Source organism: Podarcis muralis, chromosome 4, assembly GCF_964188315.1.
Source record: "Podarcis muralis chromosome 4, rPodMur119.hap1.1, whole genome shotgun sequence".
Classification (NCBI taxonomy): domain Eukaryota; kingdom Metazoa; phylum Chordata; class Lepidosauria; order Squamata; family Lacertidae; genus Podarcis; species Podarcis muralis.
In genome coordinates, this window is record NC_135658.1 from 94,905,244 (window position 1) to 94,931,505 (window position 26,262).

Sequence of the window (26,262 nt, forward strand, 5' to 3'; positions counted from 1 at the left end):
AGTTTTTTATCTAATTGGAGGGGATTCCACAGAGAGAGTGCCACTACCAAGAAGGCCCTCCGTCTCGTTCCCTGTAACCTCACTTCTCGCAGTGAGGGAACCGCCAGAAGGCCATCAGAGCTAGACCTCAGTGGGTTGAACATTGTCTTGGATGTTAAAAGTACAGTGGTGCCCCGCAAGACGAATGCCTCGCAAGACGGGAAACCCGCTAGACGAAAGGGTTTTCCGTTTGCGATGCGCTTTGCAAGACGAATTTCCCTATGGGCTTGCTTCGCAAGACGAAAACGTCTTGCGAGTCTCGCCATTTCCCCCCGCTCCCCCCCCCTTTTTCAAAGGCGCTAAGCCACTAATAGCCTTTTAGCAGCTTAGCCGCTAATCCTTTAATAGCCGCTAAGCCGCTAAATCGCTAATAGCGCTAATCCTCTTAGCCGCTAATGGGCTTGCTTCGCAAGACGAAAAAACCGCTAGACGAAGAGAATCGCGGAAGGGATTCTTTTCGTCTTGCGAGGCACCACTGTAAGGCATTGTGAAAAGCTGTTGTTGTGTCAAGAGGAAGGTATTATACATTCCCATGGTAGAAAGCCATTGGTCTTAGCCAAAAAACCAAACAAACCCCAAGTGGTTTGTATTGTGTGCTTCTTTGCTACACACACCTGTTTTCAGAGCTGTTGTAACAACTTACCAGGCTGTAAATCTTGCATGAGATGTTTTGTCAGATACAAAAATGAAAACAGCCAGCCATGCCCAACAAGCGTTCACATGTCCAAAGATACCTATTTGCACTACAGACAAAGGGCACCTTGCCATGCAGCACTGTGAAACTGGAATAAAGTTTTCTGCTCAGCACAGATTTTCTCGTATGCCTCAATGTGCCTGTATGTTTAAAGGCTTAATGTATACAGGGGACAATTCAAAAAGAAAGCGAGCTTATAAAGCGGATTAAAAAAAGATGACTACTTTTCTAAAATCTCTTGGGCTGCAGAGCCCCTTGACAAGCAGGACAAAAACCACCAGGAAAACTTGCGGAGCTTTTTATTCTTCTTCTCTATTAGAGACAAGATTAGCTTAGGAGAAAATAAAAGGATGTGTCCCAACAGACTCCTATGCCTTTTTTTAACTTTAGGGGAAATGGAAAATACAGGTCGTCCGTCAGGGTAATCAAGCCAGTTCTGTACCAAACCCAGCTTCAAACTAGAACCAAATTTCCATCACTCCACATGCTCCCTCTGTGACATTTTGGTAGTCAGATTCACAACTTTTAAAAGAGGAGAAGCATACTGGACTTATTTACATTTACAGGGGTAGCTTTTATTATTGCTCTAGGCAAATTGATGTACCGTATGTTTTGCTCTATAAGACTCACTTTTCCCCTCCTAAAAAGTAAGGGAAAATGTGTGTGTGCGTCTTATGGAGCGAATGCAGGCTGCGCAGCTATCCCAGAAGCCAGAACAGCAAGAGGGATTGCTGCTTTCACTGCGCAGCGATCGCTCTTGCTGTTCTGGCTTCTGGGATTCAGAATATTTTTTCTTCTTGTTTTCCTCCTCCAAAAACTAGGTGTGTCTTGTGGTCTGGTGCGCCTTATAGAGTGAAAAATATGGTACTCAAGAGGTCAGTTCAGCTGGAAATGCTTGCAGAGAAGCTGAAATCCTATGCGCTATTTCTTGGGAATATGCCACGCTGAACTCCGCAGGACTTATTTAAGGGTAAGCATTCATAGGACGGCAATGTTAATCTTTCTTATCCGTTTGTGTTTGAACTGGGGAAGCAGGTTCAATAACGATACAGAGTTCAACTGCCTTTCCTTTCCTCGGAAAGTGACTAGTCAGGTGGCACCACAGAAAGGAAGCCAAAACAAACAGCTCCTCAAGAAAGCAGCTCCTCAGGATACAAGGTCCAAGGCAGAGTGTGTGCAACACAGTCACTGTCTCCTTTCTTCCACTTGCGCTGCCCAGGGTTGGATGCTCAGTTTAGCGACAGCAAGAACCACACCAAGTGCCCGCAATAGCAGCAATCTGGCCCAACTCAACATCTCGCCACAGTGGTGCATGCTCTGGACTACTGCAATGCGCTCTACGTGGGGCTACCTTTGAAGGTGACCTGGAAACTACAACTAATCCAGAATGTGGCAGCTAGACTGGTGACTGGGAGTGGCCACCAAGACCACATAACACCAGTCCTAGAAGACCTACATTGGCTCCCAGTACGTTTCCTAGCACAATTCGAAGTGTTGGTGCTGACCTTGAAAGCCCTAAATGGCTTCTGCCCACTATACCTGAAGGAGCATCTCCACCCCCATCGTCCAGCACAGACACTGAGGTCCAGCTCCGAGGGCCTTCTGGTGGTTCCCTCACTGCAAGAAGTGAGGTTGCAGGGAACCAGGCAGAGGGCCTTCTCGGTAGTGGCGCCCGCCATGTGGAACGCCGTCCCATCAGATGTCAAAGAAATAAACAACTACCTGACTTTTAGAAGACATCTGAAGTTAGCCCTGTTTAGGGAAGTCTTTAATATTTGATGTTTTATTGTGTTTTTTATATTCTGTTGGGAACCACCCAGAGTGGCTGGGGAAACCCAGCCAGATGGGTGGGGTATAAATTATTATTATTATTATTATTAACTCTCCCAACACACAGCTCACCAGCGGTAGCTGCTGCTTCCTCTCATTCTCCTTATGTGCAGCTAGGGCTCTCCAACACTCAGAAGCTAAAGAGAGTGTGTATAGCTGCACACTCTTTTTGACTTTCAACACACCGGGCCCAGAACAGGTTGGCCAGGGCCACAGTGGGCCAGCAGTAGGGCTGGGCAATATATCAATATAACCAGTTTGAAATCCATATTATGACATCGGTTTCTTAATTTCTGACCTAGCAATATATCGTGAATCACAGGATGTGTGTGTGTGTATGTATTTGTGTGCATTCTCTGCAAAAGCCACAATGTGGGGGAAACTGTGAAGCCAGCCAATGCCTCTACATAGCTCCAACCTTATTTCAGACATTGTGATATATCAATATAGTGCGATATTTAGCTGGTGGTATATTGTGATGCTGTAGCAAGCAAGCACACTGGGCAGCAGGAAGGACATGGGTTATCCGCAGCTGCCCAACTATGCCAGCCAATGTCTCCAGCCCTGCTGGTGACCCTGGTAACTCTAGCATTAAGAAATAATAATAATAATAATAATAATAATAATAATAATAATAATAATAATAATAATAATATTTTATTTATATCCTGCCCTCTCCAGCCAAAGCTGGGCTCAGAGCGGCTAACAAAATCACAGTCAATTAACTGAAATACATTCTAAAATCAATTTAGAAAAGTTGGGTCAACCTTGTGTATTCCTCTGTTTCCTCCTAAATATGAAAGAGGAGTTCTTTCTGGTGTTAGCACCTCCTTATGGGGTGTTTCTCACTTCTTAACTGAGGGGCTGAGAGTGGCATCTCCACGAATTGCCCTTCCCTTTGCAGAGCGTACAACCCCACTTTCCCCTCTGAATGCACAGAGACTGTCTCACTTTCATGCACCTCCTCCCCAGAAGGGGCTGGTGTGGGTGGTGGGAAGATAAGACAAACCTGTTATTGGTGGGGCATGGGAGGAATCAAGGGGTACTCCGCAGGCATACCAGGAAAGACGGTCCTGTAGGTACAAGGGTCCTAGGACGCATAGGTCTTTAAAGGTCAAAACCAGCACCTTAAACCTGACCCTGTACTCCACTGGGAGCCAGTGCAGATGGTAAAGCACTGGATGAATGTGATCCTGTGGCAAGGACCCCGTAAGGAGCCTCGCCGCAGCATTCTGCACCCGCTGGAGTTTCTGGGTCAGCTTCAAGAGCAGCCCCGTGTAGAGCAAGTTACAATAATGAAGCCTGGAGGTGACCATCGCATGGATCACTCTGGCCAATCAGGGCGAGAAAGGTAAGGGATCAACTGCTTAATGCGGCGAAGATGGGAAAATGCCACCTTTGCTGTTGCTGCAACCTGTGTCTCCATAGAAAGGGAGGAGTCAAAGGTTACACCCAAACGCTTGACAGAAGGCGCTGGCACTAACTGAGCCCCCACAAGAGATTGCCCCCCCCAACCCCATGTCGTCCCGACCCAGCCAGAGGACCTCTGTCTTCAAATGATTTAACTTCAACCGGCTCCCACGCAGCCACAGCTTCCAAGCATCTGGTCAGTGTGTTCAGGGCCGAGTGAGGGCGGCGGTCCATCAACAGATAAAGCTGGGCGTCATCAGCATATTGATGACAACCCAGCCCAAAACTTGTGAAATGCTCTCCCTAGGAAGGCCCGCTTGGCATCCAATTGTCTTCTTGGTGCCAGGCAAACTCCTTTTCATTGTTCTAAATGTTTTAGCAATCAGTTTGGGTGTGCTATTTTATGATGTTCTTTTCTGTTGTCTTTGGAGGAATTAAAGAACCTTTTAATGAGGGTGAAAGAGGAGAGCGCAAAATATGGTCTGAAGCTCAACATCAAAAAAGCGAAGATCATGGCTACTGGTCCCATCACCTCCTGGCAAATAGAAGGGGAAGAAATGGAGGCAGTGAGAGATTTTACTTTCTTGGGCTCCATGATCACTGCAGATGGTGACAGCAGCAACGAAATTAAAAGACGCCTGCTTCTTGGGAGAAGGGCAATGACAGGCCTAGACAGAATTTTGAGAAGTAGAGACGTCACCTTGCCAACAAAGGTCCGTATAATTAAAGCCATGGTTTTCCCAGTAGTGATGTATGGAAGTGAGAGCTGGACCATAAAGAAGGCTGATCGCCGAAGAATTGATGCTTTTGAATTATGGTGCTGGAGGAGACTCTTGAGAGTCCCATGGACTGCAAGAAGATCAAACGCATCCATTCTTAAGGAAATAAGCCCTGAGTGCTCACTGGAAGGACAGATCGTGAAGCTGTGGCTCCAGTACTTTGGCCACCTCATGAGAAGAGAAGACTCCCTGGAGAAGACACTGATGCTGGGAAAGATGGAGGGCACAAGGAGAAGGGGGCGACAGAGGACGAGATGGTTGGATAGTGTTTTCAAGGTTACCAGCATGAGTTTGACCAAACTGCGGGAGGTAGTGGAGGACAGAGGTGCCTGGCGTGCTCTGGTCCATGGGGTCACGAAGAGTCGGACACGACTAAACGACTAAACAACAACAAATTGTTTTATCATGGGTTGGGTTGTATCCTACGGTGGCTTTAACTTGCAGAAAGAGCTTCTACTTGGGGCAAGTCAGGACACCCGATTTTTGCCACCCCTCCTGTATCGCATTCTGTTCTGGGTGGAGGCCACTATAACCTATCAGAGCAGCTTAGGTGCCTATGGCAGATTGGCAGAAATATAGGTGCACCAAATGCTTTCTGCTAAGGAAAAACCACCACTTCACTGCAACCCTGGGTATTTTACTAACTTATATGCAAGCCACCCTGCACATTTATTTATTTTTTTAAATAAGGGCAGCACATCCGTCCTTAAAGGAGGTGCTCAAATTAATGCCAAATTAACACAATTTTCCCCACTTAGAAAAGATGGTGTGTCCTTTTACATGTGGACTTGTAAAAGGGTTAAAGAGTATTGGGAAATAATCCATAATGAATTGAAAAAAAATGTTTAAAAGTACTTTTCAAAAAAAAAACCAAACCCAACCCAGAGTCCTTTCAGTTGGGGATAATTCAGGCTGAAATTCCCAGGTGTCAAAAAAGCTTATTTATGTATGCTACTACTGCGGCCCATGTTTTGTTAGTCCAAAAATGGAAAATAAGCGAGGTCCCAACTAAAGAAGAATGGCAACTTAAACTGATGGAATATGTGCAGCTTGCAGATTTAGCATATAGAATAAGAGAACAAGAAGAACATACATTTAGAAAAGGCTGGAAAACATTTATTGAGTATATGGGAGGAAAATTGTGTACACCTAAAAATGTTGGCAGCATTAAGATAAATTCTACAGTGTAGGTAAGTTTTGATGGATGTAATAATGGAATACTGAATGGCATAGTTTTTTGTAAAATATGCAGGGATTTATGATATGCAAAATGAACCACAGAAAGCGAAGGGAAGTCACTGATATTTTAAGGATGTTAAAATGAGTATTTTAAATTGCAAAACAGAAAATTTAATAACAATTATATATATAAAAATAAAAGATGGTGTGTCTATATACATCCATATGCATCAACCAGCGTCCCATTGCATACATGCCAGCACCTATGTGTGGAAGGGGGAGAAAGAGAACGCCTTCCCAGAAATAGGAGCATGGAAAATAAGCCAATCGAACAATGTATGAAGGTTGACTCGCATGTCATGCTTCCTTCATAGCTCCCAGAAAAAGGTACTGTTCGACAAGCCACTGAAAAGCCAGCGAACTGCCACAAATTAATCCGTCACCAGTTCCCTGACATTAACATCTTTTGTGCTTAGACAACTTTTTTGTTCTTTTTGGTATTTATAACCACTTCTTCCTTTTGTTCTCATTACAGCTATTGTTTCCAGCCCTATTATTGCTAATCTCTTCTTTGTAAATAGCCACACCTGTCTTAATCCCAAAACAGTACGGTAAACACTGGCTTCTTTCAGGAAGTACATGCATAATTAGGTTAATCAGTGATATCTTTTCATGTGAGCTGATTGTTTCTTTACTGTGGACATATTTCATAACACTGCGGCAGGCTTGCCAAATGGCTGCAAGGCAAACTAGGTGCAATTTAGAAAGCATGTAGCTACTACGTACTGAAACCTTGACATAATGGCAAGGTGCGGGCAGCCACTCCTGCCTGCTACTTATTACTCATTCCCCTCCACCCCACCCCCCCAATTTTTGACTACACCCTTCTTAAACAAGTCCTTTCATTAACCTACCTGAAATACTGACAAAATATTGACATGCAAATCATCATAACTTTATATTCCCGAAACCTAAGTGCTCTTGTCAAATTCTACAAGGATCTCTACTAATTTACCTGCACAAAGTCCAGAAAGGTTAATGGAAGCAAGTCATCCAGGTGACCAATATCTTTGGAGAAACGATTTAGAATTCTTCCTATAAAAAAACATGATGGGAGAAAAATTGAAGCATGTTATCAAGTAGCATTGTTTCGCTCCTAATTGAAAAGGAAAAGAAGCCGGCGGAACAATCCTAAACATTTTTACTTGGAAGTAAAGTCCCACAATATTCAAATCAAAATGTTTATTCGGCTTTACGCCCATCATAAAACACAACACAACAAAACAAATCATATAAAACAGTGGACTCGTACAAACCACAAGTAGTATAACACAGTTCACAACTCACAAGGACAGATATTAGCCATTCATAAGAAAAGTTTATGATTAAGATTAAAAAATTTTGGCACTACACTAAAATCAATATCTGATGTCATTATAGAAAATTCTTATAACTATCAATAATCAGCTAACATTCCATTCCGTCTCTTGTACGAGAGGACGGCTGTTAGGAATTTAGCAACCTGTAGAGTAATATAAGGATCCACATCTTGAAGAACCCAGGCAAGCTGTAGGTCTACTGGTTTGTCAGCCATAGGCTGGATTATGGAGTTTAGTATACTAGCACGGGCTGAACTGTACAAAGGGCAGATAAACATAACATGATGTAGAGATTCGGATGTTTTCATTTCACACGCACACATTGAAGGGACTTGGCCCTTAGTGAATCTATGTACCACAATATTCAGTTGCTGCTGTTGTTTTCTCCTTAAGAACTGTGCACAGTATTGCAGCCTTAGAGACATTGTTTTATCGCCATTTGACAACCCAGTACAGAAACAGAAAATAGACATTTCCAAATCAAACAAACTGTTTGGGCCTACATTTAATAGCTTTGCTCCATGGGATAAATAAGACTGCATGTTCAAGAGCAGCACTGAATATATCTTTTCTAAAGGCATGCTAGATTTCATGATGGTTCTTACAAGTCTCCCTGTGCCCAAGATCATAAAAAAATTGAGTAAAAGTGGCACATCTGCTTCACCACCAGCGATAAATGGAATCAAGATCTGGCCCATGTGTTTGGATATCATCTTTGGTAACTATGGAGACTTTTATATTTCAACCTGGGCGAGGAAGTAAATATTAGGTCATATTCCAAAGAAGTTACAAATGTTTCCAAAATCAATTTTTTTGTTCAAGTTTTGTTGATCTCTAGAACAAAGCAATGTAAGACTGCTGAGCTCTGGTACAGCCGTACCTTGGTGACCAAAAGCCTTGCAAGTCGAACGTTTTGGCTCCTAAACTTTGCAAAAGTGAGTGTTTTGGTTTGTGAACGTTCTTTGGAACCTGAACATCCGACACGGCTTACGCGCCTTGGTTTCCGAATGTTTTGGAGGTCGAATGGACTTCTGGAACAGATTCCATTCGACTTCCGAGGTACCACTGTATCTTATTCAATTAGTTGGTTTCTATACAGCCCTTCATCCTAAGATCATAGAGTGGTTTATAATATAAAAACGCAAAAAGACAAACCATAATAACAAACAAAAACAATAACCTTCTGCTTATTTAGTACAATAAATCATTCTTAATCTGTTATTAATTAAACATTCACACTTTTTTCACTTGAATGAAATTTCTGATAAGGACCTCCTGCTTTATTTATAAAAATAAAAATCCCCTGTTCTTATATTGCTTAGTAATAAAGTGTTTTTATAATACAATTTAAAGGATAGACTATACCAGAGAGACAGTTGGATCCAAACTTCGTTAAGCTTAGAGAGCACACCCACTAAAATATATCTTTAGTGTCATTGATTTCAATGGATCTACTCTTGGGATAAAGTCTGGATTCATCCCTGAACTGTATCAAATGTTTTACTTACACACACCAAACATTCTACATTATGTCCATTAAACACAGGCCATATTTGAAATAAGTATTTGCAAGCGAACAGTAGTACAAGTTGCTTTTGGTAGCATCACCACTTAGCTTTGGAATTTTATTCTTTGGGAAGCCAGACAAAGCAAGCTAGATTTTCTCTCCGCTGCCTCTCAAAGCAGTTGCTGTGATAAAACACTTATCCTCCTAGCATTGCGCAGCACAGCAGAACAAGAACAACTAAATCCCACTGGCGCTAGAGAACTTGCTGCACCAAAGATGAGCCTGGGGCCATTTCTTGCAGCTCAACCCTAGGTGAGAAAAAACCCGAGGTGAGAATCACTGCCCAACCCAGATGATTTGTGGCCCAATGCAAATCATTTGGTATTGCCAAATAATGATGCTCTTCAATGAGACCAGCTAAAGATGGATTTGTTGATCTCAGCACCTGAATTTCATTTATACCTTTACCGTCAAGATGAAGCATAGAGCAAAATTATTATTATTATTATTATTATTATTATTATTATTATTACTACTACTACTACTATTACAGTGGTACCTGGGTTAAGAACTTAATTCGTTCCAGAGGTCCGTTCTTAACCTGAAACTATTCTTAACCTGAAGCACCACTTTAGCTAATGGGGCCTCCTGCTGCTGCCGTGCCGCCGGAGCACGATTTCTGTTCTCATCCTGAAGCAAAGTTCTTAACCCGAGGTACTATTTCTGGGTTAGCGGAGTCTGTAAACTGAAGCGTCTGTAACCTGAAGCGTCTGTAACCTGAGGTACCACTGTGTTGTTGTTGTTGTTGCTGCTGCTGTTGTATTTGTACCCCACCCATCTGACTATAAAATGAGCCACACCCACTTTTAACATGTCTTTATGAGATGGGAGGGAAAAACCATCAACTTCAAAAATAAGTACTATCCTGAAATGTCACTTCTATTGGATTGGTAATTGAAAACTAACACAAATTATTATTTTAAAAAAAGTAAAGAAAGAAATGTCACTTCTAGCTATTAAGGGTGAAGCGAAGCCTGGTTTCTTACACAAAATGAGGGATGGGAAATTTTTTCACATAAAATTCACACCCCCAGCAACTTTTTAAATTAAGTACATTTAAAGTTAAAATTAATAGCCTAATGAACAAACACAATGCAGGTCATATGAATGGCTAAATCTACTAGTAGCCTATTCTAAAATTAAAGTTCGAATTAACTCCTCCCTCCCAACTTTATGGGAAGCAAATATATTCTCGGGCACATCTTTTCAGACATGCTAAAAATCAATATGTTAAAACAATTTCTAATTTCATCCCCCATCCCACCCCAGAATCTAAACTATGTAAAAGATGTGTATACTATTGAGATGTCATGCCTTGAAAAATTCACCAGCATCCCATTAAAAACAATTCCCAAATAAATTTGTGGAAAGTTGTCCTGCTCCCTTAGAAAACTGCCCTTTCTCCCTTGCTGCCCCTTATGCTTGGAACTGCTTTCTAAAACACCTGTTGTGATATCACCTCTCTTCCTTCTAATCTCTTCTCAAAACCTACTTTTCCCTGATGTCTTTGGTTCAACTCTGTGGTTTCCATAGCCTACTGTGGGATCTCATAATCTTATACATGCCCATCACCATCAGTAAGTCCTAGGTTCAATATGACTTATTCCCAAACAACTGCGTACAGGATTCTAGCCTCAGCCTGTAACTAAGAACATATAAACTGAAACAATTGTATATGCCTCCATTGCTTACACCCGACTCCATTTTCTCTGTTTCCCCATGAATAATTATAGATTGTAAGCTCTACAGGACAGAGACCTGTCACATTCTGAATCAGGGGTGCCAACCTGAATAAAATATTGGGGGGGGGGGGCAGATAAGCCCAACCCCGTATAATCAATCACATGAAATGGCACACACACACTACTTGAATGGCAATGCCCATCAACTTTTGGGGGGCAGCTGCCTCAAATATTTTATTGGGGGGTGAAGGGACCTCAGTCCCTAGGAGTTGACTCCTATGTTCTGAAGCGCTACGCACACCCATGGTGATAAATATAGAATAAATAATTCAAACTACACTATGTACTTTATTGAAGGAGAAAAATCCAATCTTTCAGTTCAACCACTTTTGGCTATCTGAAAAAGTACGCAAAATTAACATGACATATACCGTATTTTTTGCTCTGTAAGACTCACTTTTCCCCTCCTAAAAAGTAAGGGGAAATGTGTGTGCGTCTTATGGAGCGAATGCAGGCTGCGCAGCTATCCCAGAAGCCAGAACAACAAGAGGGATTGCTGCTTTCACTGCGCAGTGATCCCTCTTGCTGTTCTGGCTTCTGAGATTCAGAATATTTTTTTTCTTGTTTTCCTCCTCCAAAAACTAGGTGCGTCTTGTGGTCTGGTGCGTCTTATAGAGCGAGAAATATGGCATTTAGTAAAAAAAACTTTAAAGGTCAAATAAGCACATTAAATCTAATCACTTATTTAGGGAAGTGGGAAATTTTCTTATGGCAATACGATTATTACAAAACGAGCCTGCACCATTAAGACTATGCTTCTAAAAAGGCAGCGACTGCTGTTTCCATTTCCCTGTAGTTCAGTTTCTGCCCAATACCCCATTATCTGTCTCATTGTCCGTTATTTAAGTAACTATTGAAGGATTTACTACAACCACATAGATATCACAGAAGTCCAGCGACACTGCAAACCTCAGGGTTTCCCCCACCCACAAATTGGGGAAGAGGCTGGTCTCCTTAATTCCATGCCTCACAGAGAAGCATCTTCTCCAAATGAATGAGCAGATCAAACAAACAACAGAAATTTTATCCATTTCATGCCATAAGTCAAATTCAGATCAACAGCAAAGATACGACGGCCACTCTTTAAAAACAAACCAAAACAAACCACCTTCAGCTCTCATTTACAAAGAAAGTGGTGATGGCTTACGACAGTGCTCATGCAACCTAAAGATAAACTGGTCAACCGGAATATCCTGCCACAAGATAAAGAGAATTTCACCATTCTTTGTCTATGTGAGATTTCTGATTGGGTGTGGATATCTCACAAAATGTTCATCCCTCGGGAAGATGCAAATGCTTCCCAGCTTAGCATGTGGTTACTGACACACCCTCACTCGCTGGATATTTGCAAAGATCACCAGTGTCAAAGCAATGATTCAACATCAACTTCGGTCATGTTGTTTGGATGCCTGATTATTGTCTTCCAAAGCAACTACTCTATTCCGAACTTTAAAATGGAAAGTGAAATGTTGGAGGTCAACAAAAGTGAAAAGTGAAATGTTGGAGGTCAACAAAAGGCAAATCTTTAAAAAATGTAGTATAAACACCGACAACTGGGAAACACTGGCCTGCGAGTGCTCCAATTAGAGAACAGCCGTCATCTAAAAGTCAGATAGTTGCTTATTTCCTTGACATCTGATGGGAGGGCGTTCCAAATCCAACAGCATTTGGAGTGCCACAGGGTAGCCACCCCTGTTGTAAGTTTTACAGATATGCAAGATATAAACTGAAAGAAAAGACTTCATGTGTACTCCCGCTTCTCAGTGTTATCACTGCCACTTTTATCCATGTAATTATCTGCTCCCACATTTGGCAACCTTGCAAATGCAAGACAAAGGAGCATCATGTATCAGCGAGGCCCTTATGCAATGTGCATGAGCTTAGGTGGTTAGGTTAAAAAAGGCTAGGGAACTATGATAAACCAGTCAAGGTGTATATTTAAAGCCACCTAATATCCGTTTGATGACTTTCCTTGGATTCCGTCACCCCTTCCATTGCTATAGCTATTCAAACAGTGATTGGGACCAATGGTCCCAATTAAATTTCATAACCCTATGTCCTTCCGCATGTTAATTAAAACCAGGCCTGTCTTACCCATTGAGGCTAGTGGCACTGGGCACCGGGGCGCCAAGTTCTGGAGGGCGCCAGGTGAGAGTCCGGGGAACATCGAACGAGCGCACTGAGTGAGTGAAGGTGTGTGTGCCGCTCCCACTGAGCATCAGCTCCTTTCCCCCCCTTTTAGCCAAATTCTGCGGGGCACCAGAAGGCTAAAAGGGGGGAAACCGAGCCTTGCTCACTCGGCGCAGGCCCACTCGGTGTGCTGCCTGCCGTGGCACGAAGCGGCTAACTGAGCCAGGAGGCGCCGCGTCCAGCCTCCACCTGTTCCCCTCTGGAGGAGCTGCCCTCCAGCTGCTGCCCACCTCCTCCAGCCCTAAAAAAGGTAAACTCTGGGAAAGTGGGGGGGGGGGGGGCGCCGGAGGGATCTTTGCACCACGGCGCCGGATATGCTTAAGACGGCCCTGATTAAAACTCATTATGGGCAGGATAACCTCAAGGAAACCTTCTTCTATAACTAAGGTCCACATAAAGGAGAATGTGAGGTCACACAAAACCACTTTTAGATAAATTAATTAACTAAGAGGGTAGATAAAGGTAGCCATGATGCCAGCTAGATGTCATTGAACTCCCACTGGCACCAGCTAGGCATGGCTAATGGTCAGGAATTAAGGGAGTTACAGTCCAGCAACATCAAGACCAGGGTTTCCCAAACTTGGGTCTCCAGCTATTTTTGGACTACAGTTGCCATCATCCATGACCACTGGTCCTGCTAGCTAGGGATGATGGGAGTTATAGTCCAAAAACAACTGGAGACCCAAGTTTGGGAAACCCTGGTCTATAGGGCAATATGTTGGCTATCTCTGTGGGACAAGCTTAGCCATACTATCTTCCATGAAGGAACCTAGACACTACATCTGTGGGCACATTTGGGATTTTGTAAAAAGTGCCGTGTGTGCCAGTCACAAATTGGCTGTTGTGGGGTGTGCAGTATAACACGGAAAGACTAGCACAGAAAGATAGATAGGACCACAGCTTTGCTGCAAGCATCATCATCATCATCATCATCACATCTCAATGCCACTTTATATTTTGAAGAAAGAAATCTCCAAGCGGTTTACAACACATTAAAACATCAAATAAAACAAGCCAGAATAAAACATTACTGCAGGAAGTGAAATATAAAAGATACATTCAAAGCAACATAATTAACAGGAAACTAAAATATTATCTAAAAGATTACAAAATAAAACATTACAAAAGAGGTCGACTGTAGAGTATACAATATACAAAAAAGTATATTAAACATTTCAAGTATATTGTATTCAAGTATTAAACATTTCAAGTACAGTGGTACCTCGGTTTTTGAACATCTCTGTTGACAAACGTTTCGGAACTCGGACGCCGTAAACCTGGAAAGTAAATGCTTCCGTTTTCGAACACGCCTTGGAAGTCGAACTTCCAAGGCGGCTTCCGTTTTAAGTTTTCCGTGTTGAGTTTTCAGTTTTGAAGCTTCCGTATTGAGTTTTCGATTTTCAAACGTTGCAGAACTCGAACGGTCTTCTGGAATGGATTAAGTTTGAAAACCGAGGTACCACTGTTTATTGTATACAATATACAAAAAGGTATATCAAAAATTTCAAAAGAAAACGTCACTAAAGGAAGTCAGATATCAAATGCACATTTAAAACAGCATAATTAACAAGAGAATAAAATATTATCATAAGCTTTCCCCTCTTTCTGCTACCTGCATTAATGGGGAGAAAGGTAACTACATCAGCACCTTCAAGGATGCTCAGGGAGAACAGTTCTTTCTACCTCTCCTCTGACTAAAACAGGAAGGAGGAGGATATTCCACTCTAGCATCCAATGAAATGAGTGTGATGGTGTTCAGTGCAGGAAAGGATAAGCCAGTGCAATCAGGAATTCAACAGGAAGGGCATTTACTGAGCCCTTTTGCAGGTGCCATAGGAGATACAAACAGGACCACTCGCACCAAGTAGGGGTGGGGAACACAATCCATCTGGTCAGCTGGATCCTGAGGTCCCCCCGCCTGCTCACGGGCCACTTTTACAGGTGTGCAGCCAGTCACCTGACATCGCCATGACATCAGGTGACCTGAGTTCAAAGAGGGGGAAAATGGAAGCCCACTTAGTGTACTGCAACAATCAGATACTCTTGTATATCTGGAGACAAATATGTAGCCAGAGGGAGGTACAGTGGTACCTCGGGTTACATATGCTTCAGGTTATAGACTCCGCTAACCCAGAAATAGTACCTTGGGTTAAGAACTTTGCTTCAGGATGAGAACAGAAATTGTGCGGCGGCGCAGCGGAAGCAGGAGGCCCCATTAGCTAAAGTGGTCTTCAGGTTAAGAACAGTTTCAGGTTAAGAACGGACCTCCGGAACGAATTAAGTACTTAACCCGAGGTACCACTGTACATACTTATTGTGAGATTGTCACTGTGTGTCAAAAAGAAAAAAGCAAAAAGCAGGCAGGACAAGTTCTGAGTATGAGAAACCTCTTGAGGACTTACAACCATTCCTTTCAAAACACAATTCAGGTTTTGCCTTTTGGTGTCCATACAAATCTCATTTTAGGGACATCTCCAGAGAGCGAATAATTTTCAAAGCTCTACAATTCTATATTAAGAGGAATGCAATTTCTTGCAGTATTATGGGCTACCTTTTTCCCATTTCCCATTTGGCACAGCCGTATTCAGCACGTACCTTCAAAATGTAAAAACCTTGCTAGTTTGAGGTTCAGATGGATAAGTTGGGAAGAGGGTAAAGAAGCATTGGTTCATCTTTAGTTAACAGCTTCATTTCCAGTCCTGGGGATGGCCGAGTTGTAAAATAAAGCAAGCATTTTCTTCATCAGGAAAGAAATGAAACCCACCCCAGTTGCTGAAGAGGTCCGTTCTTAACCTGAAACTGTTCTTAATCTGAGGTACCACTTTAGCTAATGGGGCCTCCTGCTGCCGCCGCGCCACCGGCGTGCAATTTCTGTTCTCATCCTGAGGTAAAGTTCTTAACCCGAGGTACAATTTCTGGGTTCACTGAGTCTGTAACCTGAAGCGTCTGTAACCCGGGGTACCACTGTAAATCTAACCAGGGCATAAGTAACCATCTCACAAACAGCTTTTCAAACTTTCCATGGTGCCAAAAATAGATAAATCTCGCCTCTTATTTCATGGTGCTGCTGTTTGAGAATCACAAGTTCAAACTGCCTAGTCGTGCGCTCCCTGGAACCAGGCCAGCATCTCTAAGGGAATGTAGGGTCCAGCACGGTACATGTCAGAAGGAATTGCTGAAATGTCATGAACTCTGGAAAACCTTCGCATTCTGCCCATGAGTCATATTTGCTCACCTAAACGGTAGAAGCCAACACGGTTACTCACAACTACTTGGGAATTTGGTTTCACTTTGTAATTTAGATGCAGGGCCTAGGGGGCTGGAGGGCAGACACAACCCCGTAATGAAATGTTCATAAAACTATGTCACAAAGCACTTCTGCCCTTTGAAGTCTCAATCTGGAGAGCATCTCAGGCTTTGTCTCTCGTTTTTCTCACAAGTTCCTGTCTCATTCTCCAAAAGGCTGCTTGAGGAGTTTTTGAAGAGGGATTTTTCTCAAACACACTTGAGAGGCATGTATCTTCCCCCTCTCTTTAAAAAAACACACACAAAAACACACATTTCAAAGCTTGGAATAAATAAGCTTTATGAGATAAGCACAGTAAAAGCACCGTCTTGGCTTTCTAACCCAAAACAAACATGCGCAAGTGTTGCATAAAGTAACGTCTACAGTTATGACAACTGCTAACGAGTGCCAGAATAATATAATTCCATTTTAGAGCCAAGGTAGCATCAACCTAGCCAATAGCTACACTAATAATTCCACAAGGAAGATTATTTATATGCAATATTCACATTTTAAAATAACGACTTAGTTCTCATGGGTAATCAAGTTGCTAATCAACTCCAACAAACTGTAGCTTTGGTACCTGCCTTGTGAGGTCCTGTTGAGTAATGCAATGTTTTAAAAAAGTGTGTTTTGCCAGAGCTTCTAGTAAGGGGGGGGGGGCGGGGTATCTTTTGCTTTAAAACAAGGAAGTTGGGACAGGGGAAATCAGCTTTTAAAAATCAATTTAAATAAATTTTGCAAAAAAGAAACTAAAAGTGAAAGAAGCGAATTCACATGTTCATTCTGGGTAACAATGAAGTAGAATCATATGGCTCAGGAAGGACAGATACATGAACACATCTAAGAACACAACAACTTTCCTAGACCTATAGGGAAAATGTGCCTTAGATATATCACAATGTCTGAAATAAGGACGGAGCTACGTAGAGGCATTGGCTGGCTTCACAGTTTTTCCCACATTGTGATTTTTGCATAGTGCGCACACACACATCATGATTTATGATATATTGCCAGGTCAAAAATTATGAAGCCGATATCACGATATGGACTTCAAACCGGTTTTGGACGATAGATCGATAGATCGCTCAGCCCTACTTCACAGCCTGTGGCATAAATAAGGGACACACGCACTTCCCAAGAATTCAAAAATGGATGGGGAGAAAGCAGTCTCTCAGGTGCTGCCAGTGGCGTAGCGTGGGTTGTCAGCACCCGGGGCAAGGCAAGTAATTTGCGCCCCCTAACCCGTGGATTTTGCGCCCCCTAACCTGTGGAGTGCGCCCCCCAGATGTTGCGCCCGGTGCGGCCGGCCCCCCCTGCACCCCCCACGCTACGCCACTGGGTGCTGCCTTCATTTTCATCAGGAAAAATATGCTTGTGGGCTTCCTTTAGGCATCTGGTTGGCCACTGTGAGAAGGCTGCCGGACTTAGATGGTTCTGGCCTAACCCTGCAGGGTTTTCTTACGTTCTTATCCTAGTGTAACAAAGCACTAATGCCATGGGTAGGCAAACTAAGGCCCAATCGCCTTCTCAATCTGGCCCACAGGCGGTCCAGGAATCAGCGTGTTTTTACATGGGTAGAATGTGCCCTTTTATTTAAAATGCACCTCTGGGTTATTTGTGGGGCATAGGAACCATTCACTCCCCCCCCCAAAAAAAAATATAGTGCGGTCCCCCACAAAGTCTGAGCGACAGTGGACCAGTCCCCTGCTGAAAAAGTTTGCTGACCCCTGCACTAACCCCTCTAATTTATTTTCTTTTTACTAAAACATGTTTGGCCGGGGAGGAGGGGGACAAGGACGGGTGATGAGAAGACAGGCAGTGGTGTTTGTCTTGAAGCCGTGGTTGCTAGGAACATTATATTATGGATCTCTGAAAACCAAATGCACAGGATCATTAACAACAACAACAACTCGTTTCTTTCCTGCACTACAGAGAAATATCCCTCCTATGCCTCACAGCCAAATAATAAAAAGGCTAGATTTGTAGCAAGATATATTTCATTGGAGGTAACCCTTAAAACAGCACATGCCCTAGAAAATTTCAGGGTATTTTCAAACTCTCACTTTTCCCCATGTAATGTGCATTACCTTCCTTGGGGGAAACACACAGTCTACAATTCTATGCATGTTATTACATTAAATAACTTAATCAGAACACACACTGTACTTAAGATTTCTTCTAAAGTAATTAAATAACTATCCAATGCCAATTAATCATAGTTAAATAAGGGTCTGTCAGAAAAGTACTATGTACCCATTTGGGACTCTGTTATAGTCAAATACTTGGCAGTATCTAAGTTAAACAATGATTCATTAAACCTCCCTCATTACACAATGGTTAGGCCAAACTTGAAGTGAAAGAATTGGAACTCCTTTGTTCTTCATGAAAGAGACATCAAACCTCAATATGTGATATTCCTTTCTTACCAACTCTGTAAACTGCTTTAATTGCATGAATCAGAATGTGCTCAGGTGGCTCAATATACAATTCTGCTCATGCAGATGTTTGCTGACACTCCAGAGTGGATGTTCAAATCTTTCCTTCCAAATAATGAGAACACCTGACAATCTACTCACCTGTATCAAAAAGTTCGTTCATACTTCTGCATGAAAGAATCCAGCAAACACCCGACATTTAAATCTCGAAGGCCAAAGAACTTAAAGAATGGGGTTGTTCAATGTAAGACCAAGTTTAAAACTGGTGCAGTTCAGCAGTCACAGCCCTGGTTCAAGGAACCATGTCAGTACAGTGTTAAAGGTAAAGGGACCCCTGACCATTAGGTCCAGTCGTGACCGACTCTGGGGTTGCGGCGCTCATCTCGCTCTATGGGCCGAGGGAGCCAGCGTTTGTCCGCAGACAGCTTCTGGGTGATGTGGCCAGCATGACTAAGCCGCTTCTGGCGAAACAGAGCAGCGCACGGAAACGCCGTTTACCTTCCCGCCGGAGTGGTTCCTATTTATCTACTTGCACTTTGACGTGCTTTCGAACTGCTAGGTTGGCAGGAGCTGGGACCGAGCAACGGGAGCTCACCCCGTCACAGGGATTCGAACCGCTGACCTTCTGATCGGCAAGTCCTAGGCTCTGTGGTTTAACCCACAGCGCCACCTGTGTCCCGAATCAGTACAGTGTTAGAAACTCCTTTATTGGTAATAATGGTAACTCCATTGTGTTAAAAGCTGAGATATGAAAGATAGGAGCTAATGGCACCTTAATCCTAGGTTATGGGCGCAACAACAGAATGTCTAAGCACACTTTTTTTATAACAAGAATACAAAGCTAAAAATGAATGATCTGCAGCTAAAATATTATGTTCATTTTCCATATGGTCTCGTCCTTCCCCTGCCCACTCCCCTAATATTCTTAAAAGGGTCTCTTCTCCAGTAGCTGGAAGTGGGGAGGCAGAAAAAGGTCCTCCTTTCCTTCCACTCTGCAGTTTCAATCCGAAATCTTAGGCACAGGTCTGCGCCCAGAGCTCAGAAACTGATCGTGCTAACGAAATTTTCATTCGCAAAATGCACCTAGAACAATGGGAGTTTCAAACACTGTGTCCTTCTGAGGTTGGCAGGCTAGGAGGCGGCTTAGTTAGGCTGTGTGCTTGTTTTACTTTTTGTGGGATAGACAGAAAGTAGGAGCAAACAGCACGCTTAATGCTGCAAGCTCCATTGGGTTTACTTTGAGTAGAGATGAATCAGATTGCACTTTAAGTATAAAAGCAGGTGTGAGAGATGGTCCCCTTCTGACTTCTAATGCTTTAAGAGGATAAATGTCCCCCCTCCTATGTGAAGGGATGTCAGAAACTGATTGGAGGGCGGGGGATGGAATCACTCTGCAACAAAACATTTTTATTGCAACTTTAAGCATTTCCCAGTTTATCAAAGCAGTGGCAAATAAGTGAATTTGCCCATATCAAATGCTGACAGAAAACACACCCCGCAGCAATACTAGTGAAGTTCAACGCACTACAATCGCCAAATCATCAAAACCATTAAAATTGGGTTACAAGCTCTGAAAGGAACTATGTTTCGGAAAGAAAGAAATTCTAGAGAAAACGGGAAATATTTATATATGTATATATCTTGAATTGTTGACAATTACTGATCTCTTCTTGCTTCTTTTCCGTGTTCTTAGAAAGAAATATTTATATATGCCTCTTATCTTTTTAAAAAATATGTCATTAACGCTGCCTGTCCATGTATGCTACTATGAAGTTATTACTGGCTTCGCTACAGGGGTCCTCTAAATACAAATAGGGAAAATATGCCCAGTTTCTCTCTCCCCTGTCAATATCCCCCAGAGGACTGAAACTGACAAGAACATAATCGCTTTCCCCGACTTCTGCAAACGGGCACCATGGTGCTGAGCAGAAGTGTGCTCAGATAACATGCCTTTTCCTAAAGTTTCAGCATGCAGGAAACCAAGGCATGGCGTTTTGTATAACCTAAATTAATTTGCTATTTGAACAAGACTCTCAGACACGCAATCAGCCAGAGAATGAGTCGGGGAAGAGGAAGGAAGTGTTTGGGTTTTACATTTTGCTGGGGGAGATTTATTTCGCCCAAGAAAACTGGAGTAACTTTTCACATCAGCGGGTCTTTCCAAAGACACATTCATTTCTCCTCCACTAGCTATCATGATCTGTGGTACAACTTTTATATCTGCACTGATGCAGGGATAGCTTTAACTAGGATTTATAAAACCAGCGTCTAACAGTTTGGTTTCTTTGTTTAAAAGCCAACAACAGTTGGCATCTTTGCAGATGTAATGCTGCACCAAAGATAACACTAACCACAGAAGAGAAATCACCCGGGCAAGGGGAAAGATAAGTGTATTGTCTCCCAGCCACGTTCGGGAAATGTTGTTGGCATAACAGCAGCAATGGGTGCTTGTGTTTTTTTATTCATGTATACTGAAGTCAAAATCCTCACTGGAGGAGAGGACAACAAAATATTTCAAAATTCTAAAAGGATGAAAGGAGAAATATCAAATTAGCTGTATTTGTTATAGCCTGTATCCTGCCCTTCCAAATAAAATGGGGGGGGGGGGGTTTGCAGTTTCTGAACCACTAGTTTGCAATCCTTCCTTTCCCATACAGCAATGATAAACTTCAAGGATATGTGACAAGGGTGGTTCATCTCAAAACAGCAGATACAAGTTCAGAATAGACTGTAGATTAGGGTTGCCATACATCCGGAATAACGCAGTGGTATCTGGGCGGAAATCAGCCAAATGTCAACAACTTTAGCCAAAAGAAAAAAAGAAGTCCAACAACCTTTCTGTCTGGATTTTCACCGTTTTAAATATGGCAACCCTACTGTAGCTTCATAGAAACCTATGAGGTGGGAAAAGCTAAGAGATTAGGAATCTTTCAAAGCCAGTTGGAATTCAATCTTGGGCTGAGTATGGCATTCTTCAGGAAAGTAGGGTAGTCCATACCCTGGAAGTTTAAACAACTGGCACATGATGTAAAAAAAGCTGGACAGTATTTTTTTTAATTAGTGAAATAACATGAGGGGAATGGGTTTGAAGGAAACTACCTGATTGACAAAAAAAGATGTTTTACTTGTATTAAAGAAAGGTCCCATAGTACGTAGTCTTCCTTATGTTAAAGTAATCTTTCCATTCCCTTTTCATATTTTAATTGCATTTAAGGAATGTTGGGCAGCATGGATTCCTACAGATCCAAGCACATTATTCTGAAATCCTTTTTCTGGGAATGTAACTGATTTTGCAGACAGAAAGAGAAATAGCAGATTAGAGGCAAACAAGATAGGAGAGTGAAATACCCCTGATATTTCACGCGATAAACACGTGTCAATAAGTTTAAAAGGTGGGGGGAGCCCACTGGTTAAAAAGGGGAGGAAGGCGGGGGGAGGGGGAGAAAAAGAGAACTACGGGAAAAGCAGAGGAAATCTCTCCTTTGCTTTATTTTAGACATTATTTCATTAGTAATCTCCTAAACAAAGTAAAGGTTAGTCAGTGAGATATGCAGATTACACCAGTCTAGGAGACATAGGGATCAAACATTATGCAGAAATATTGGATTAACTCATTAATTGGAATAATAGAGGTGGAAAGCCATTTAATAGTACCATGTTTTAGGTCACCTATCTGTGGGCAAACCTTAAGAAAAGAAATAGTCTTGAGAAGAGACATTGCTAAGCAAACAACCAATTTCTGGACGGAAGGTGGGGGAAAACTTTGTGTATAGACAGGTAAACACTTTCCTTGAAAAGCCTTGCTCCTCAGGGAGAAGAGGTTGCTTGAGGACAAATTATATATATCTCAGACTTATTCTCTGTCATGTGGAGTTCTTAAAGTGGCATTTGACCAGGCTCTCTGATTTAACATGCTACTATACTGGCTTTTTTGGAAATCTGTTTCACTGGTATGCACAAAATATTAGCATCCAGAGTTGAGGGTTATTGCTACAACATTTATGAAAGAAAAAATATATAACAATTTTTCCGAAGTAGAAGACACCAAGAATGAAAAATTGTGAGCGCATGGATATACAGAAAGCATATTTCAGAAATAGAGTGAGTGAGAGAGAGACTGTCTGTCTGGTACAACAGAACTTCTCTCTTACAAAGCCATCAGCCTCGGGCATCGAAACACTGTTTTGCTTCATCATCAATCTGCTGTAGTTTTGCCATTAAGAGATTTAATATTCTTCAGTGACCTACCTGCAAGAATTTTTTTGTTGCTGTTATCTTTTTATAAAAGTATTTTGCTGCCTTTTGATTTATATTCCAATCATTTCCTAAATCATTTTGGTTTTCTTCCCCAGTCAACAAACAATCAGAATAATTAATACCAATTGGCCTCTGGCTCAAAAAGCAAGCTTTAGTCGCTAATCTGAGCACAAAGACTTTCAGCCATATAAAGAGAACTATCTGTATTTCAAGAAAGCAGCTTAATCATCTCTCCATTTGCTTTTTAATGATTTTAAACTTTGTCCCTCTTGTATTCTCAACGGTGTCTTCAAACCTCACATTGTATTCGCTATCAAACTATCACAATATTGACTTCATTTTCATCCACAATGCTCATTTACCCAACAATTCACAGAACCAGTCTGTGCATCGAGTGCTAGCCTGCCAATTTGCTTTCCTGAAGTAAAAATTTATCAAAGACAAAATATCTAAAATCAATGCAAGATGCAATGGCCCACTGCAAGTTAAGCAAGCATTTCAATCCCTCAACCAAACAAACTTTATTCACATGCCCATCTGCATTCAAATCATGCTCGGTAATTAATATCCTGGTTCACACGCAATGCTAAAACCACGGTTTAGTGTTACATGCACAAGAAGCAAGAAGCCTTAGCAGGGCCTCAGATGTGCATGTTTTTCCTACTCCTGCACCATCGGGAAAAGGACTTCACCAACATTCAGCTTCACTTTTCTACTAACCCTAGCCAACTGCATCTCAGCAACCAGAGAATATGGTTTCAAATCCCAGTTAGTTAATCGAAAGTTTTGTAAATTATGCTTTGACTGGGCTCGTTTTGAAAACAGGCCCGTTTGGGTTAAAGCACAATCCCTTTTTTATTAATAGCTCAATTAGTTAGAATGTGATGCTGATAACGCTAAGGTTGCAGGTTTGATCCCTGTAAGTTGTTGTTGTTGTTTAGTCATTTAGTCGTGTCTGACTCTTCGTGACCCCCTGGACCAGAGCATGCCAGGCACTTCTGTCTTCCACTGCCTCCCACAGTTTGGTCAAACTCATGCTGGTAGCTTCAAGAACACTGTCCCACCATCTCGTCCTCTGTCGTCCCCTTCTCCTTGTGCCCTCCATCTTTCCCAACATCAGGGTCTTTTCCAGGGAGTCTTCTCTTCTCATGAGGTGGCCAAAGTATAGGAGCCTCAGCTTCACGATCTGTCCTTCCAGTGAGCACTCAGGGCTGAGTTCCTTCAGAATGGAGAGGTTTGATCTTCTTGCAGTCCATGGGGCTCTCAAGAGTTTCTCCAGCACCATAGTTCAAAGCATCAATTCTTCGGCAATCAGCCTTCTTTATGGTCCAGCTCTCACTTCCATACATCACTACTAGGAAAACCATAGCTGTCCCGTAAACCATAGATGTCCCGTAAGGAACACCTGCATATTCCTGCATTGCAAGGGGTTGGGCAAAATTATCATCAGGGTCCCTTTCCAATGCTATGATTCTATGGATGGACATGGAAACAAAATATCCCTGGTCCAAAGAACACTACAATCCAGGATTAGTGGAAAGTGACGCCAAACTAATATAGTTTACTGATATAGTCCTCCCTTCAGTCAGCAGAAGTGCACAAGCCTGAATTTAAGAAAAAGCTGAAGTCCTTGATGCATGCTTAAATCAAAATTGGCAAAAGTCAGGAGAGGAAGGCAAGCCCTTTAAGCAGTATGATGAATTCAAAGTTCTAACACAAGATGTGGCAAGCTGAAGTGAGAGAGAAAGAGGACTTGCGCCCACCAAAAGTATTACAACAGCAAATTTCTAGCTCAACGGCTGAGGAGCGCAATGGCTGCCTAGTCCATACACCTCCATTCTCCTTGAGCTGCTAGCCTTCACAGTGCCACTTCAAGCCACGGCAGGTGAGGCAGATCTTCCTCCTCGAAAGGACAAACCATCGCTCAGTCACGAAACCATCTGACATCTCCCAGATGAACACCCCAAACACCTGATAAATTAGTGTGTGCCAGACTCTAAACCACAGAGCCTAGGGCTTCCTGATCAGAAGGTCAGCGGTTCGAATCCCTGTGACAGGGTGAGCTCCCGTTGCTCAGTCCCTGCTCCTGCCCACCTAGCAGTTCGAAAGCACTTCAAAGTGCAAGTAGTTAATAGATACCGCTCCGGCAGGAAAGTAAACGGCATTTCTGTGCGCTGCTCTGGTTCATCAGAAGCGGCTTAGTCATGCTGGCCACATGACCCAGAAGCTGTACGCCGGCTCCCTTGGCAGTAAAGTGAGATGAGCGCCGCAACCCCAGAGTCATCCGCGACTGGATCTAATGGTCAGGGATCCCTTTACCTTTACCTTTACAAGTCTCCTAACTATGAATTGCCACTGCAACAAGTGGCAAGGGTTGCAGCCCTTAAGGGGGGGGAGAGGGAAAGCAGGGGTTTGCCAGTCAAGATGAGTTTAGCACTGCTTTAGCACTGCTAAAGTTATCAACATGTCGCCAGAATCCCACATCACACCGCTATTCTAATCCCAGATGAATGCTATTACGAACAACCATTAAGCAGCAGCTAAAGGGAAAAAAGGGGAAGACCCCCCAATGCTGAAAATCCAATAAACATCAGGCACAAATTCAAGATAGGTTTTTATTGCTTCAAAACATGTTGCGGATACGGTTATTCAATAGCTATGTGTTCCCGGTTCATCTCCCATGCTCAGCATAAATTGAGACAACCAAGAGACCACTTTTTATGTTTAAAAACTGATACAGGAATAACTCAAAAGGACATCTGACATCAGAGAGTTTAAACTGGATTTAAATCCTATTGAGGGAGTATGACTCATCTCAGAGGTTTAAATAAGATTATCTGCTACAAGAAGTAGCGCTACAAAAAAAAAAAAGCGTGAGGAAAATTAAGGTTTTGCTCCTAGTGGTAGATGCTTCAACTTTAAAAGGATCTGAGACTAAGCCTTTTGCTTCAGTCTCTGCCTCCCACCCAATCTTGCTCCAGGACAGAAAACAAACAACTGCAGTAATTCCTTTGGTGGTCCCAAACTTTGCTTCAGCATAACATATAAAATCTATCTAGATTTTGTGAATGGCAATATTATTTATAAACCAATTGAGGATCACAGGCTTTCAAGAAACCAAGAGTTATTCTGTTGACACACTCCTTCGCCAGAACTTCACCCTCAACAACACTCAGCGATTGAGAAGGAAAAAATATATTTCCTTATTGCTGAATTGTCAGGGGGGAATTCTATAGCTGTTGTTGATGTTATTCGACAGTCACAGACTTTATATCTTGCAAGCACAGCCTATTGGTTTCATGAAGTGCTCAGTTTCTCTAAATACTCTCTCATTAGCAGAGATGTACTACAGAAAGACAACGAACAAAAAAACCCCAAGATGTGAATGTAACTGGCTTCTCACACACATAACCCAAATTAAAGTCCTCTGCACATCTGACAGCACCAGAAAGTAGATATCCCTCATTCAGTC

General features: G+C 42.5%; 1 protein-coding gene across 2 annotated transcripts in view; it reads right to left on the minus strand.

Annotated features, from left to right (window-relative positions):
* The window catches only part of ABCC4 (ATP binding cassette subfamily C member 4 (PEL blood group)), a 152,472-nt gene that overhangs the window by 56,642 nt on the left and 69,568 nt on the right, over positions 1–26,262 (minus strand). For both annotated transcript variants that reach the window (XM_077927718.1, XM_028728306.2), the window contains one exon: positions 6,947–7,026. In XM_077927718.1, coding sequence (XP_077783844.1) covers positions 6,947–7,026 — 80 coding nt within the window. The remainder of the gene's footprint in view (positions 1–6,946; positions 7,027–26,262) is intronic.